The sequence below is a fragment of the Branchiostoma floridae genome, chromosome 12 (genome assembly GCF_000003815.2).
Source record: "Branchiostoma floridae strain S238N-H82 chromosome 12, Bfl_VNyyK, whole genome shotgun sequence".
Classification (NCBI taxonomy): Eukaryota; Metazoa; Chordata; class Leptocardii; order Amphioxiformes; family Branchiostomatidae; genus Branchiostoma; species Branchiostoma floridae.
In genome coordinates, this window is record NC_049990.1 from 11980367 (window position 1) to 11997001 (window position 16635).

The window sequence follows — 16635 nt, forward strand, 5'->3', positions numbered from 1 at the left end:
ATCTATAAGCAAAGACACCTAGAGCTGCAGTGCAATGTAAACTAAGCAGAATTGCCCTGAGGAAGATGACGGACGGTCAAAAAAACTTCGGTTGAATAAGATATTTGGTTGTGCTCAAAGGGTTTTGCTATTTAGTGATATTCCAACCTTATGAAACTATTCATTCGTGGCATTGATAGATCGATCATTTCAACCTTTGACTTTTGAGAAAGGCTGGATTTGGTAGTCAAGCATTTCATTTCAAGTGTTATCAGTTTCAATACCTGTTGTTGGTGAGGACATGAATAACTGCCTGATATAACTTGTCGGCGGTGACCGTGCCGAAGTCCAACTTCACCCCCAGTCCCCTGGCCACGACCCGGGCGGCGTTAGCGGGCTGGTCCCCGTACAGCGGCAGACAGACCACGGGTACGCCGTGGTACAGGGCCTCGCACAAGCCATTATAACCAGCGTGAGTGACGAAGGCTCGTGTCTTACGGTGACCTAGGGAAAATTAATTTCGGTAAGATGGAGGCAAAGGTAAATGTACATATATTCGTGTTAGTGTGTGATTGCGTTTCTCTCTCTCTCTCTCTGTATGTGTGTGTGTGTGTGTGTACGTCTCTCTCTCTCTCAGTGCAGTGTTGGTCAAATGAGTATATAACAAACTCATGAATTTTGCCAAAAAGTAGGTGTATTTTCATACAAATACGTATTACTATCTTTTGTTTCTATTTCTAAATATGACTATGTACACACACACACACACACACACACACACACACACACAGCTCTCTCTGACATAAGCAAGAAATGTTGTATGCCCTCGATCCTACCCAGCAGGTCGTTCTGAGGCAGCCAGGCCATCAGCTTGGTGTTGTTACCCAGCCCGGCCGGCTTCTCTCCCGTGTACCGCCACAACACCTTCTGACGGAGACGGGCGAAGGCTGCCGCAAAGATTTCTGTCTTCTCCGGTGACAACGTCCGATACATCGACCCGAAACTCACAACAATCACTCCGTGCTTTGAAGAACTTTGAACAAAAGCTTCCAGTTCCTGTGAAGAGAGCAAAAACATACAATGTAGTTAACCTCCTAAATGTGGTATCTCACTGCACTTGGGCCACAGGTACGGCACTGCGGGGTTCTTTCACTGCGGCACTGTTGTGTTATTTTCGCCGATTTCTTTAATGATTTAGATATTGCGTAATGCGTGACTTAGAAGTCAACAAAATATGGAAAACGTAAGAAAATTCGTTCTTTATCTCTGAAATTCTTTCGAACCCCACAGTGCCGCACCGGTGCTCCAAGTACAGTGAGATACCACCTTAACTACAGTAGATGCTATCCTGGACTTTATATCAGTTACCTCACATCGGTAGAGTGCTGAAATTACACACAAATTTCTCAGTCACCTCCCTACATATTGAAAATAGAAATTTGCAAACTAGTTTGTTTCTATTGGTAGATTCTTGAAATGTTACTTTATTCACAATATCATACACAGACTCACGTTGTTGTGGTGAGCGTACTTGAGCATGAAGTTAAGTCTAATGCGCGTTTGACTCAGAAATCTCTATGTAACGTTATACGTATTGTATCAATGCATTAGGATATTATATAGTCTACTTTATACCGCACCAAGTAGATACAGATGTTGGACGGTTCGGCCGTTTACCAACTCGACCCATGGCTAATCAGACCAACTCGGCCCAACACCCTGGTCAACTCGGCCCACCATCCCGGTTAACTCTAACCTAACTGTTCTGACCTAGACTCTAACCCTAGCCCTAAGATAGTAACCCTAACACTGACCGAATTGTTCAGTGTGTTCAGCCGAGTTGACTGCATGGGCCGAGTTGGTAAACGCCCAAATCGTCCGGATTCTCATTTTCATGGTCCCACCTTTGGAAGAGATGCGACCGCCTGGACATTCACCCCTCCTATCTGAACAATATTAGGCATAGAAGGGCGGAGGAAGTCCAGAACATTGTCGGTTCGATGCAGCCATAAGTCCGTACGTTCCGTAACACTCTGGATAGTGTGTCCCTCTCCTAGGTACTTACGGACTAACCCGTCGTACGTCTTACGTGCAAGCCAACCTGACACCATGGGTGCAAGAGTGGACAAGAAGACATTTTGTACTCGCTCAGCAAAAGTCATTTGGTCAGTAAAATCGGAAGTAAAAAAGGGCACGTAAGACGAAGGCAGAGGTACGCCCGTAGCCCTTTCGCCTAAAAAGTAAGGATCTCCGCGGAAGATAGCGATGAGAGGAACGCTGAGATCTATAAGGGCAGAAAGTATGGCGCCACACGGGAAAATGGGGTCAAAAATTACAACATCGTATTGGGGCTTTTTTAGTCGATTTGCAAGGTCCCTATTCCCGAGCAGTACATCGCAGTGTTTCGTAATGTAAACGCTACCAGGGATGTTAAGTTTGAAGGTCTGGTAAAGAGACATTGTCCCGGCTACGGTAAAGTACCTATCTTGTATTTCCTTTAATCGCGCTCCGGTTCCCTGGTCTTCAAATGTTTCAAAATGAAAATCCGGCCTCTCTGCATGTCGTTCCTTCGCAACGCCTACTGGAACAACCACTGTGACGGTGTGACCTTTACCCGCCAAAGCCTGTCCGATTTTGGCAAGTCCGAACCAGTGGCTATCAAAGAATGGCATTGGCACCAACAGAACATTTCCCCCACTACATCTGTGACAGAAGAGGCCTATCAAAACCACTTGAAGGAAAAGATATCGACACATTGATCCAGTGAACATGTTGACTTGTTTTGGATATTCGTCCATGAACTTTGAACTAACCTGTCTAACCGGATAATTTAGTGCCAGTTTATAGCGACATAAGTTAGGTCTCGATGGCTGCGATAACTACGCAACTCGCTAGGTGGGGTGCTACTGTAGCGGTTCGAATGCGCTGTGGTATTTTTGCAAGGATATTAAAGGCTGACTAGAGTTTTGAATAATAGATGTGTCAGTGTCACGCACTTGACATTATTGCTGAACATTATAAATGCTATGAATACTTTCTGCGGACAGTTAACAACAAATAGCATTAGTTTTGCCCATAAACTATGTTAGCCATTCAGGGAGACATCGATGTCACGTAGGCCACATACCGCCCACATAGCTGTCTTACAAGGCCAAACATGTAAATCAAATACAAAGTCATTGTGAAAGTCATCGGGTTATCTACTAAGCTAAAGTAGGATGACAAATATCGACGTTTCTGTTTGTGTTCGTTAATCCCAAAATATGATATTGTTAACCTCCTTGTCTAGACACATATATGACTATCATGATTCTATGCAAAATGTTTAATATGTATCGTAACGCGTGCGACCTACAGGACGATGACCTGTGATGACAACATAAGGTCAAGGTTCATCCTGGGTCCATTTGTAAAGTCTGACATCAACAGACATTTTTGAATCTTTGCGTGATTGCTTCCACGTACGTCACTGACCAGTGCATGTGTTGCCACCGTTTTTCCTGTTTAAACACTGTCTGTAAACTGTGAAAGGGATTCACGAAAAACAACTGACAACTTGACCTCTGACCCTTTGGGCGTTTGTGCAGCCGTGTCCTGATTCCCCGTCCTACTCGTACTCCTTTGTCTCACAGTCGTCCATTCTTCACAAGTGGTGAGTACTCGACCGAAAATTACTTTAAGATCCCCAGGTTCCTTAAGATTGTAATTCTTTGTTGACGTATGCTATATACAAATGCTGGCTGTGATAGTGAAATTGGTTGATTTTTAATATGCCTTGCATGCCAGGGAACCGGTTGCCCGCCTTTTGTAAGCGGTGTTACTTTAACATTATCATACGTACCTGCCAAACCAAACTTTGCTGTGCATGGTGTATATTGACCGGTGGCTTACATGACTGTGGTTGCGTCTAAAATATGAGGCTGCCCACCATAACGTATGGTTGTCAGCCTTAAGGTAACCATAAGCCCCGCCCCCTTCATTCAACACACGGGGCCACCGTGAAACCGGAAGTCTTGTCCAGGGCTTGAAAATTAGTCTGGTGGGTTCTTGCTTTGTTTTTGACGTGATTCCTAAAGGTATATGGATTGTCAGTGTTTGAATTTGTTCTTCTTCACGTTTGTGTAGAAATGTAATTTTCCAAATTGTATTTATAAGGTCGCACGGTCGCATCTTGAGCATTATATCTCTTTCTCCCTAGCCCTTTTTCTCCCTCACTCAACGCGTGTATGGACGTGTGCGTGTGTGTGTGTGTTCGCAAATATTTTAGGTCACTGAGAGATATGATAGTAGACTCGCATTTTGTTGTCACAATGTTTTTCTTGTCAAGAACGTTGAACCAAAAATAAGTAACCTGTTGAACCACTCGATCACAGAGAAAGATTGGGGTCAACCGGTCCAATGATTTTGCACAATGCCATGTAAGAAGGTGTAACGTTACCACAGTTCCTTACACGCTAACAGTTGTAAATGATTTTATACCAAATTTTAATTTTCTTTAGATTTAACTAACTTAAAGTCAAAATGGGAGGAGGACCATCATTGTTGAACCGTCAGGACATCCACGTGGTTATTGTTGGGGGCGGCTATGGCGGAGTTCAACTAGCCAAAAACCTGACCGACAAGGCGAAGTACACACTCATCGACCCTAAAGAGATGATGCACCATAACCTGGCCGCTCTGAGGGCCGTCACGGAGTCTGGTGAGTCAGGCTATTTTCGTACTCTTTTCGTAATCCTTTAAGTTTTGTTTACACGTCTCCATATTGGCTTTCACACAGCCGAAATTGTTGATACAATCTAAAGTGGGTTCAAAAGTTCAGCTAGATTAGATTGGGTTCACTAGTCTCGTATCGGGTAACCTTAGACGGGCATGTCAAGGTCTGTATTCTTTTAGGCTGACGGCACAGACGCAAATGTCAACATGGGCGAGGCTTAGTTTTTGTGTGGATGCCACGGTAGAAGGGTACAGGGTTTGCCATGCTGTTGACTGTTGCTTGAAAACATGGCCGGGCTGTGTGCTGCTCTCAACCTATCAAATCAAGTTACCATCGGAAAAAAAACTGTAACATTTTGACGGGAAGCGCTTTTGAAAAAGCTGATGTACTTGAAATTCAAGCTTTGAACTACGATATGTTGGATATAATCAAGATGATGATGAATCAAGATAGCAAATAGTTATGTATAGATAAAATAGCTCCGGAAATGATGAATCAAGATAGCAAGTAGTGATCTATAATTATTCTATAGATAAAATAGGGTTTGGAAATCTTCAGACGTAAAGAGGTAGTCTGACATATAGGGTTTATAACGTTATAGGATATACAGGGTCCTTTTAGACAGCCACTCATTTCCAATATAGACTGGAATGAATACCATTTCATCTCAGATAATTTAATAAATGATGTGACATTTCTGGAGCATAGCTGATTAAGTACCTTTTCAAATCTTTTCACAAATCACACCTATAATGTAATCATAACCTTTTGTAATTGTTTTGTAATTTCGTTACAAATGAAATTATTTATCTAAACGTCTACAGACTTGGCACCGAAGCTCATAAACTGATGTCAAGCCCCAATCTTCGGCAAGAAATTAAGAATTTCCACTTTACGGAAACCAATCTCAGAAGGCGAAAAGTCAACAACTTTATTCCAAGAATAATCATTTTAGCTATGATTATCAAATAATGTTAACGTTGATATTCTGACAGGCTTTGCACCGAAGACGTTCATACCGTACGGCCCGACATTCGGTAACAACTTCAAACAGGGAGCGGTGACAAAGATCAACCCTACCGAACAGAACGTCACCCTGTCCACCGGTGAGAACGTGGGGTACAGTCACCTGGTCATAGCTACCGGGGCCACGGGGCCGTTTCCCGGGAAACTCTTCGGTATTACCTCGATGTCGGAGGCCTTGGCAAGAAGTAAACATCTCTTACAACAGGTAACAATGGATTACATATAAAATTTGTCAGGTGTGTCACAGTATTTAGTATTGTCCAAAGTATCTGACTGATTTTGTAAAGTTGGGATGATTTTAGAAATTAGTTCCTTTTTCCTAGTCTAGTCTAGTCTAGTTACGTCTATGAAGACTTGCTTACAATTAGTCTTCAGGTATGAACTTGCAAAACGTTATTATCATTATTTCCGGTTTGTTTGTCTTGGTGTACGTGTAAGTTTATTGGCCCTAAATGTCGGCCTGGGGTGGGGGTGTACCTGGAGACTTGCAGGATGGGAACGGTTTGGCTCGGGGCCATAGTTAATTGCCGCAGGCTTGTTTTGTAGGTTATCTGTATATATCAAAAGAAATTATAGAAAGGTAGAGACAGTAAGCATGTTAAAAAGAGGATTCCAAAAGAAACCATACACGTTAGAAATATATTTTTCTGGAAAACAGGTGCAGTTGGCAAAGAAGGTTGTGATTGTTGGGGGAGGAGCCGTCGGTACAGAACTGGCCGCGGAGATAGCTACAGACTACAAGGACAAGCAGGTACGGCAAGTTCAGTCGAGTCTTATTACCGAATTTGTTTCATATTACGATAAATGTGAGTTGTCCGTCCTGAATTACAAGAAAAACCATTAAATCAAAGCAGAGATTCGTTACTAATTCTGATTGATTCAGTTTTCCTATATTCAGGTGTAACGTTTTGCCAGGATTGACCATGGGGCAAATGTAAAAGTTTGAGAATGTTGATTTTTTTTTTCAGATTAGTCTGATCCACCCCCGTGACAAGTTGGTAGATCCGAACACCTCAGACGACTTCCAGAAAACCGTCAAAGACAAAGTCACCAAAATGGGAGTGACTCTTCTTCTGGGTAAGCAGAAGGATTTACTTGCTGGCCGATTCACCTCTATCTTAACATGTCCTAACGATTAGGGAAACAGATGCCCATGTCAATGTTTTATACCAATGCTTATGTTTGTCTTTATTACAAGTATTCAACATCCCGTCAGTATTATATAGAGTTGAGCCAGACTAAAGCAGCTCCCCTCTCAAATATCTCTCAATGCCTATATGTACGGGGTTTATTCATAGTAGAGCGATGCTGCTTTTATTATAGCTCTGTACATAGGTTATATTACTCATAATATTTAGGTGTTGCTATGACTGTTTTGTTGATTGTACTCTTTAACTCCGCATAGGTGAAAGAGTGACGAACCTGGATAAACTACCGAAGGAGACTGTACAGGAAACCACGGTGGTGACCAACAAAGGCTCGCACATCGAGGCTGACCTGGTCATCCCTTGTACCGGTCTCAGGGTCAACAGTTCAGCCTACAGGGACAGTCTACGTAAGTTTCTTTCAAGCAAAGCGTTACAGTTTCTGATAAGTCCTATTCTATTCATTATTTGGAAAAACGTGACAGTAAAGTACTCCTTTTCAAACATATGCGTAGAAAGATAGTTCATGTGTTATTACAATAGCAAGCCTAATGCTAAAACTGTGTATCATTACGTATAATATTACTTTAGTCACTAACAATATTAATAGCAATGCTTGGGTTATTAGTATTTCTTATCGTTATATCGAATGTCGAATCTACAGCTTCAAGTATGGAGAAAAACGGTGCGCTGAAAGTCAACGGGTACTTCGAAGTGGAGGGAACCAAAAACATCTACGCCATCGGCGACTGTACCAACATCCCGGAGACCAAGCTGGCGTACAACGCAGGCATACATGCCGACCTACTGGCTAAAAACATCCTTGCACAGGAGACCGGGGGGAAGAGGAAGGAATACAAACCAGGTATGTACATGATGTCACAGACGCCACGAGGTCAATAAAGATTCGGTCGAAAAGCCATAAGTTTCATAACATGCTCAAGTTCTCGCCCGTATTATACCAGCATTTCTTCATTTGCAACTCCTGAGCCGTTTGGAGATCGTCCAATAATGTGTCGGTCACATTTGCACCGCTGCCCGCGTAAGAGGAGTTTTCCCGACCGGGCCTAGAAGCCACAAATTTGTCAAAAATTCAACTGCTTTCATACATTATTTATCTAAACGCCAGTCCACCACTTGAGATATAACATGTAAGTAATCACAACTGGTAGTTAGGCAAGAAATGCTTTATCACAAAAGGCTAGAATGTATAATGATTCATAACTCTATTGTTGATATTCTGTTTTTTTCTGTCGTTGATATTCTGATTCTTCTTCTATTTGTCGCCGGGTCCCGGGTTAATTCTAACTCTGAGTTTAAAAACATGACACATGTCAACTGCTTTCGTACAGTGTAAACGTCAGTCAACCACTCGATATACTAAGTATAACATGTAGGTAATTAAAACTGGTAGCCAAGCAACAAATGTTCTATTACAAAAGGCAATAATGTTAGCTTTATTGTTGACCTTCTTCTTTTATTTCTGTCTCTTTTGAAGCTTCCTTCTTCCTGCTGATTTGTCTGGGGAGAGCCGACGGTGCGGGCCAATGGGGTACGTCATTAACGCCATCCTTCATGGCCACGAACATCAAGAGTAAAGGCATGTTCGTCAGCAGGTACTGGGGGCTCATGGGACAAAAGATTCCCAAGTAAAACTTGACTGTACCTAAGGTGAAAAAAGTACTCAAGACATTGAAGATATCCTGCACGAAGTGTATTCAAGTACTTACAATGTCAATGTCACAGAAAATGTGTTAAATTTTTGTAGCGAAAAATAGATGCTTTAGAAGCAAACTCTACTTTATGTTTTGCACATTTATTTCTTTATGCACTGTTGGAATGCACAAGATACTCGAGATATCTAGGATGCTCGGAGTGCATTCAAGTACTTACAGGGTATTATTCTTATAGCGAACTAGATGCTTTGGAAGCAACTCTAGTTTATGATTTTTTTTTCTTTATCAAGCACAAGTAGTGCCAAATTATGCAACATAATAGTCGTGCGATCGTCGCTTTAAATTGTCTTTCAGTGTGTTTGTGTAGAAAAAAGAAAATGTGTTATACATGTGGTACCGCATTGTTTACTTATTTTGGAGAGTGACTATGCTGTGCTTTATGTAAAGGCACTCAGCTTCAAATATAGATGTACTAATATTGGGCGAAATGAACATATCATGTACAAGATTTTAACCCATCAACCTCCTTCCGGGCGTGCACAAAAGTTAGCTTTTAGTAGATTTGATCCACACTTTATCTTACGCCATTGCTTTTAAAAAGTTAGATAGTTGGCCATGCCAAACTAAAGAGACTTATAATAAATCACTGTTACATGGAAATGCTTGTCTGTTTTTAAAATCATTTCTCACATTAGAATGTACGTCATAATTTTCCATATATTATCATCTTTTAATGGGACAATTCGTTAAGATACTAGCAGTATTATTGAAAGCATTCCATGAAAATTACCCTTAACCAGTGTTTTGCTACTGCCGTAGATGTAGTTCCGCTGTTGTAAGCTTTGGTGCTGTCCTTGGTACTGACTGCATTATGCAATTTAATGTAGGAATCATGACTGCGGTCTGACAGCTGTATTCAAAGCTCGTAAGCACAATAACGGGAAAGCTGTTTATTGAATGTCTGAGATATGTCTGTTAGTAATATTTTTCTGCTATTTATCAAATATGTACGTTAACTTAATATTTGAGCCCTTAACTTCGTTACACAGACGTTGACTTGCTGACTGGGCATTTTCTGTCTGTAGTTTTTTAAATGTTTATTGGATATATGTTTGTGTATTTGTTCCCATGGGTGTTGAAAGTGTGATATGGTCAACATCCTCTTGTCACGTGACTTGTGTGACGGTTGACTGTATGGTCACGTGAGCACGTCACCGGAACGTACTGCGCCTGCGCGAACCCTGGTGTTTTGGGGCTTGGTTTGGTCAACGTTGCATTGAAATCCCGCTTGTTGCACAGTATATGTTAGAGATATGGTTTCATGCAAAACGTACACGGGATTTTACCCTTATATATGCACGTACTTTCTTAAATGCGGCCCTCTAGTAAACCGGGGGTTTAGCAAGGTTTAGCATGTCTATACTTTTCGCGCAGGCGCAGTACGTTCCGGTGACGTGCTGGTCACGTGACTACCATTAGGTTGAAGAAAGATGGCGGAAGGCGGATGCTTTCTGAAAGCTTGTCGTCACAGCTTCTTCTTCGTACGTAACAGTTTATTTCTCTATATGTTCTATGTACATTTAACTATAAACTTACAAGAAATGATACAGACACTTGCATGTATCACTATATATACCGACAAGTTCATTTTAATCAGATACAGTCTGCGTAGTAATACAGTTAAGTGGTTCTCTCTAATCCCTTTCCCCCACCTCTCAGTTCTACAGTAAAATACACCAATGCTGTAAATGAAACTTCAGAATTTCACAATATTCTGATTTTTTCAAAACATTTTTTTGTGTAACAGGTCAATCATATACAGCATGAACAGCTGCAGACATCCTTCAAACTATTTGAAATCTATCATGACTTGCCCTTTCTCGATTTCTATTGAGCAATATAAATGTAAGAGGCAATTATTACTGTAGGAGCGGGGGGGGCTGTTGTGCCCTTTCCAAGATGGCTGCCCTCGTGTGGATAAAACAGAACAGTTCAAAAGTAGATTTTTATGAAGGAGCACTTTGTCCCATGTCTCTCCAGACCTTCCACGCCATCATGTCCCTGCTCTTCAGCATCCTGACCATGAACTCGGGAAGGAGAGACGAACCCTTCTGACCCATCCCAGCCTTTCGACCAAGAGATAGTGTCATTATGAAAGGATCTAGAAACAAACAAAAACGTCAATCACTTCAGGAGCATTGTAAATTTGCACATAGATGGGTGTATGTTTATTCTTGCTTGGGGCATATACTAGTATATAACCTGATTAAATCTCACTTAAAGCAGCCCGTCCAATATCTGGCCGGCCTCCTAGAAGCTTGAACTCTGCGGGAAGTTACAGCCCTGGACATCATACTATAGTTTGCCTTGTGTCACTAGACTACTTCAGTACTTGGGGCATACTATCGAAAATTAGGAGGGTGCAGTTCAAAGCATGTGTGCTAGATGACGCTACGTACCTGGCTTGTACTCCTTCTTGATCCCTCCAGTTTCCTGAGCAAGGATGTTCTTAGCTAACAGTTCCGCATGCATGCCTGCTCTGTAGGTCATCTTAGTCTCAGGGATGTTGGTGCAATCCCCGATGGCATAGATTCCCTCCGTTTCTTGAACTTCAAAGAAGTTGTTGACTTTTAGGCTTCCATTGTCTTCCATACTGAAGGCTAGAAAACAAAGTACATGAAACGTTATGAGACTTCTTAGCAAAGTAGTGCAACATTAATGATTAAATGATGCACAACCAATGTGATTCTTTCATGTTCTTCTTTAAACAAATGCGAATAAGCCAGTCAGCATTCCTAGTACCCAAGTTTTGCACAAATTAATTGGTGCAGTCCATTTTGTAATAATGTCTGACTCAAAATCTGAACATCACCACTAACTCAGGATAAACCTTCAAGTTGATCAGTGCACAACACAAGTGATGTAAGTAGTCCGAGTTACCCAGACTGTCCTTGTAGGCCATACTGTTGACCTTGAGCCCTGTACACGGGATGACCAGGTCTGCTGAGATCTCTGTCCCCTTGTCAGTCATGACTGTAGCTGTCTCCACTCTGTTTGTTGGCAGCTCAGCTAGGTTTGTTACTCTTTCTCCTGGTGATGATAAGAAAAGAGTTTTAAGTAATATAGCATTAGATTAGAATATTGATATTATGAAGATATCATAGTTGGATGCAGAGAGACTTCTCAAATGCTTTTGAGTCAAAGTAATACTAAAAGGAAAAGTTAACAGGCAGCTTTTTAGAGCCCATTATACGTCCATTTTAAATAGGCCCGTGGACAGAATCATAGAGTACGTAGGTAATCATGTAAGAACCTTTTCTTATCACAGCTACGCATACGCAAACTGTGATGAAGGCCAGAAGCTTGTAAACAGTTCTTGTCTCGACCATGCCATGTATTTTATGTTTGATACCAGTACCATGCCTTATATATACATGTATGTTCGGATATATGTGGCCTATGTGTGTCGGTTTGTATAACAACGTTAACGTTCGGTTATGTCTCGGGGGGCCTAACCTTTGACCTGCGCATACGCAGTTGGATCCTTGAACGGCAATATTTTTGACAAACTTAAATCTTACCTAACACGAGTTTGACTCCCAACATTTCCAGGATTTCTTTCAGTCTCTTCTGAAAGGCATCGCTGGATTCACCATCCACTAGTATCTTACGATTATGGATCAACGTCACCTAGGAAAAAACACATTAAAGTTACTTTCTGTAGCTTCCTCCTTAAAACAGCGTCAAGTTGGGCACTTTCTTCTTCGTTTAGGCACAAAATTTAACACCTAACCTACGAGAGATCAAACTCAATTTAAAAAAACCCTCAAAACTCAAGTTCATTACTTCACCATTAATTTTTTTCCTTTATCAACATTTGGCATGCATTAGATAATCTTAATGTGCACTATTCTATGAGTTGACACATACAATCATGTTTATATTATATTTATACCTCTTTGTCCTTGTAGTCAGTTGTTATCTCTGCTGCTATCTCTGTACCCACGGCCCCTCCTCCTATGATGACAATTTTATTTGCTGCTTTCACCTACAAAATATTATGGTTACACAATACACTATGAGGTATTTAGCACAAAGATCGTATTGTCTTAAAATTAACGATCTGGGTTGGTCTAACCAGTAGTACTATTGCTTTTCTCCATTTTCTTAGCAGATGATGGATAAATTGTGCGTCTTAGACAAAAGACTTTTTGTGCAAAAGTAGAGGTGACCCAGTGTGCTTGGCTAAATACATACATCTACTAGCTCAGACGAAAAAGCATACTCAGTTTGAGATTGACCGGAAATGAAGAGTTTTGTTTGGTATCTCCTTTCTTCTTAGTGTGTATGACACCAAAATACGTCATATTCTTATTATCTGTAACAAGACTAGTATCATTCAATGACATAAACGTTTACACCAAATACACACCCTTCTGATGTTAGTGATCATTGCACCATCAAAAATTATTCCTCAAACTCGAAGATCATTTTCTCAAAGTATCTAAGTATGTCTGTCAATGACGCCATAGTAAATATGGCAACTAGTTCGGAAACTAGCACCATGGCTTCTGAAAATATAATTTTGAGAAGCAAACATTGCTTAATCATTGTGATATTCTATAATTGAAACATACTACAATATTTCCTTTCACGACTTTTAAAGAGAATTTTTTTCTTGAGTCACTGTGCTGTGTTGTGGAATATAAAACGAAAATTTTGTACTCTGTTTTCATACGGTCTTTAAGGACCAAACAGTATACAAGTAACTATAGGTTACGTCTTACCTGTTTGAGAACTTCTTCGCTCTTTTCCACCACTGCGGCCGCCGTCGTCATTCCGTCCGGTAGGCTCCACGGGAAGTGCCCGGTGGAGCCGGTCGCGAGCACGAGATGGCTGTACTTCACCGTCTCACCGCTAGAGAGCAGCACTGTCTTCTCAGCAGCGTTGATCGCAGTGACGGTGCCTTGCTTGAAGTTCTCACCGAAAGTTGGGGCGTAAGGTATCATAATCTTCTTGACAAACCCTTCGTAGAGATTATTAAAAAAACATGTTGCGAAATTTTATTCCTTTATAACGATAGGACATATTCAAGTGACTATGATAAGAACAAGAAGTGTTGGTGACATGTTAACAAAAAAAGGCTAACCTGGTTCAGTACATGACCTGACAGCCCCAACATTGTGGTACAACATCTCCTTGGGGTCAATCAAGGTGAACCTAGCCTTGTTCTTCAGGCTTTTGGCGAGCTGAATGCCGGCATAGCCTCCTCCCACAATCACTACATGGATGTCCTCACGGTGGAGCAAAGATGGTCCTGATCCCATTTTGGAATGTCAAACTGCGAATGAAACATTTTAGAAAGCATGTATGAAGCAATATCGAGCACACCTCATACCCTTGTGAAATATCCGAAAATAATTTCATCAGGTTGATAGGTCATCTATATAGTAGAGTTTTCTTTTGCACAACCAATTGATATTACCTGCTGTCTGTACAATACCTTTTACTGTCTCAACTTACTGCTTAGGTTCCAAGATCCTCCTTTGTGTTGTTTTTAAGCAAGTAGCAATGCCGCGGACAGTTGGAATACAACCCGGGAGACACTTTTCTCTTGAGATGGGGTTCAAAAATTCTTGAATTTCTAGTTGTACAGCTCCCGTTCCAAATGAAGGGATATCTAATTATACACTACGAAAATGATTAATTCTAACTGGAGGCTAAGCTAAACCAAAATGTGGACTCACGGTGGCTGGGGCTGTTACTTTGACACATATGGTTGTATTAAACATGACTTCTCCATCTTATGAAATCTATACTGACATAATATCCACCTTTTGCTAAACATGCATATGGAAATTGTCATAATTCGTGACTTTTATAGTGACTGAGTTGCCGTTAACTATCATGTCAGGAGTTTTTGCTTCTGTTCTGTCATAAGTGTGAATATCGACCTGCTACACTTTGTACAACCTACTTTCAGATGACAAAAAAATACGAATCAAGAAAACAAATAAAAAATGTCTTCACTTGGCAAAAAATTGATCAAAAGAAGACGTGGACAAAAGGCATGAATTTGTATCTGTTGTGTAAGTCGACCTAACTGCGAATCCCTGGAGACTTACAAAACAGGTCTCCTCTTACATCAGACAAACAAGGAAAAATCAGTCTTGCATGGTTGCGTGTGCTCCATGCATTACACCAAAACCTAAATCCTAGAATACATAGCAACAGCAACTGATCCATGTAGAAACAATTTTACCCACACACTAGCTGAAGAGCGTAGACATGTAGGATTTAGATTTTTCATTCAAATGACAAACAAGCCATACGGTAACCGCTATATAGTAAAAGACACAGACATCCAAGATGCTCCATGTAAATTATGTAACGTTACACATGTACACCAATACTTCGTTTGATTGCTAATTCTTACCTTGAGTAAATCAGCTTTGGAGTGAATGAAGCTTGTCAAACATAATTATAAGGAAAAGACAACCATACCTCACAGATGGCGATCAAAAAGCCTCTGGACGTTTCTTTGCTGACACTAGGAACTGGGACGTTCGGTCAACCCTGGTGACCTCCCGACGCCCACTGACCCAGAAATGGCATCTCCAACCAGGACGTCGACCCACTAGAAGCTAACGAGGAGGCCGTGACCTGGCTGCAGTACTGGCACGGATCGATATGATGATGATGGCAGTGCTGACAACTTATGACAACTGGACACGGCCTCGGTACGACTATATAACACTGGTAGGTACAAATCTAAATTCGAATCACTAATCCGATACCAATGACACGGCCTTCCTCTTGATTGGTTCCTGGATGGGTATAACCTGACGATTTTCAAGACAAAGGTAAACAGACATGTCAGACATCATATCCACTTAGTGTATTAAACAAAAATATTTGAGTTGATCAGATTAGGAATTGTTTTGTGGGGAGCTGAAGTAAGAGAAAAGTATTGTTTGGGGCTCGTCTATGTATTTCTGTGATTCTCGAAGTACACAACCATATATCCCATACATTCTCAATACGTCTAACCTTGTAGAAATAGAAGGGTGGAGTCAAACAAAACAAAAAAAGTTCGGAGACCTCATAACTCCATGGAAATTATGAATACATCTCATGTCTCATTTGTTATGCCCATTTATTATGCCAATAAAGATAGTGTCTAACGTTATATGAAACAAGTTAACTTGTTGAAATGTCTACTCGTGCCCTTACAAATTCAATGCGAGATAACGCAAACACGCATGGTTTAAAACTGTTTATTCATCATCATTTTTTGTGTATAAGGAGCATAATTTGTTACTTTATAGGTCGTATCTCAAAGTCAGAAACATCTCCATACATACCCAAAGCCTACTTCAGACGAACAAGAATTTTGCCCTCAAAGCCCGTATCCATGTATTTTGCCGCCATTCTGGGACAAGGTGGCCAAACTTGTACTAGAATAGCCGCAAAATACATGAAACAAAAAGCTTTAAGTGAGAACAAAAGACTTTCAGTCACAGCTATGCATAAAAGATACAAAACGGAAATAATATAAATACCGATTACAGGCATATCTATATGGTTACAATCAGCAACATTTGACTTGTCTAGATACCAGAACACTGTACTTGACTAATATGTAGAAGCATATCTAGATGGTATCCACGTTCATTTTCAACTTAATTAAACTTGAGGCTGGAATACAATGTAAAAAGTGTACATACCAACCCTGCATAAATGTAACAACTACAACGATACATTGTTACCTCCACATTAACATCATCACATCGTCATCACATGGGCTTACTAAGTCAGTCAACAAGTACATTACACTAATTTTACTTGATATACCAAAGTAACTTACTTAAAGTACAATGATTACTGCCTGTGCTTGCAAGTACACACCAAATAACGTTACTTTGAAACCGTTATATGATGTATATAGACAAAAGGAATACGATGTATAACCATGGATTACTAGTAAATATTACAAAATATACAAGAATTTTGCTTTCAAAGCCCGTATCCATGTATTTTGCTTCCATTCTAGGACAAGGTGGCCAGTCTTGTACCAGAATACAGGCGAAATAAG

At 40.8% G+C, this 16635-nt stretch overlaps 3 protein-coding genes across 3 annotated transcripts in view; 1 reads left to right on the top strand and 2 right to left on the bottom strand.

Annotated features, from left to right (window-relative positions):
* LOC118426986 (UDP-glucuronosyltransferase 2C1-like) overlaps positions 1-2766 on the bottom strand; it is a 3359-nt gene extending 593 nt beyond the window's left edge. Inside the window, exons 1-4 of the mRNA XM_035836621.1 lie at positions 1884-2766; positions 816-1035; positions 264-483; positions 195-213 (exon numbers count right to left, since the gene is read on the bottom strand). Coding sequence (XP_035692514.1) covers positions 195-213; positions 264-483; positions 816-1035; positions 1884-2750 — 1326 coding nt within the window. The 5' untranslated portion in view covers positions 2751-2766. The remainder of the gene's footprint in view (positions 1-194; positions 214-263; positions 484-815; positions 1036-1883) is intronic.
* An 824-nt stretch (positions 2767-3590) lies between these two features.
* Positions 3591-7782, top strand: LOC118427426 (ferroptosis suppressor protein 1-like). The gene is made up of 7 exons (XM_035837227.1): positions 3591-3631; positions 4479-4678; positions 5689-5924; positions 6378-6470; positions 6688-6796; positions 7125-7274; positions 7529-7782. The coding sequence occupies exons 2-7, from the start codon at positions 4501-4503 to the stop codon at positions 7765-7767; spliced, it is 1005 nt and encodes a 334-aa protein (XP_035693120.1). The 5' UTR covers positions 3591-3631; positions 4479-4500; the 3' UTR covers positions 7768-7782.
* A 2379-nt stretch (positions 7783-10161) lies between these two features.
* On the bottom strand, positions 10162-14247 carry LOC118426987 (ferroptosis suppressor protein 1-like). The gene is made up of 7 exons (XM_035836622.1): positions 13690-14247; positions 13328-13566; positions 12496-12588; positions 12122-12230; positions 11481-11630; positions 11000-11200; positions 10162-10701 (listed from the first exon to the last, which is right to left on the bottom strand). The coding sequence occupies exons 1-7, from the start codon at positions 13865-13867 to the stop codon at positions 10547-10549; spliced, it is 1125 nt and encodes a 374-aa protein (XP_035692515.1). The 5' UTR covers positions 13868-14247; the 3' UTR covers positions 10162-10546.
* Positions 14248-16635: the final 2388 nt, after the last annotated feature.

Coding starts and splice junctions, on each gene's coding strand:
- LOC118427426 (XM_035837227.1), top strand. CDS start 4,501: ATGGGAGGAGGACCATCATTGTTGAACCGTCAGGACATCCACGTGGTT. Junction 6,471..6,687: donor CAGACTACAAGGACAAGCAG/GTACGGCAAGTT, acceptor TTTTTTTTTCAG/ATTAGTCTGATCCACCCCCG. Junction 7,275..7,528: donor AGCCTACAGGGACAGTCTAC/GTAAGTTTCTTT, acceptor TCGAATCTACAG/CTTCAAGTATGGAGAAAAAC.
- LOC118426987 (XM_035836622.1), bottom strand. CDS start 13,867: ATGGGATCAGGACCATCTTTGCTCCACCGTGAGGACATCCATGTAGTG. Junction 13,567..13,689: donor CAGGTCATGTACTGAACCAG/GTTAGCCTTTTT, acceptor ATCTCTACGAAG/GGTTTGTCAAGAAGATTATG. Junction 11,201..11,480: donor GGCCTACAAGGACAGTCTGG/GTAACTCGGACT, acceptor TTTGTTTTCTAG/CCTTCAGTATGGAAGACAAT.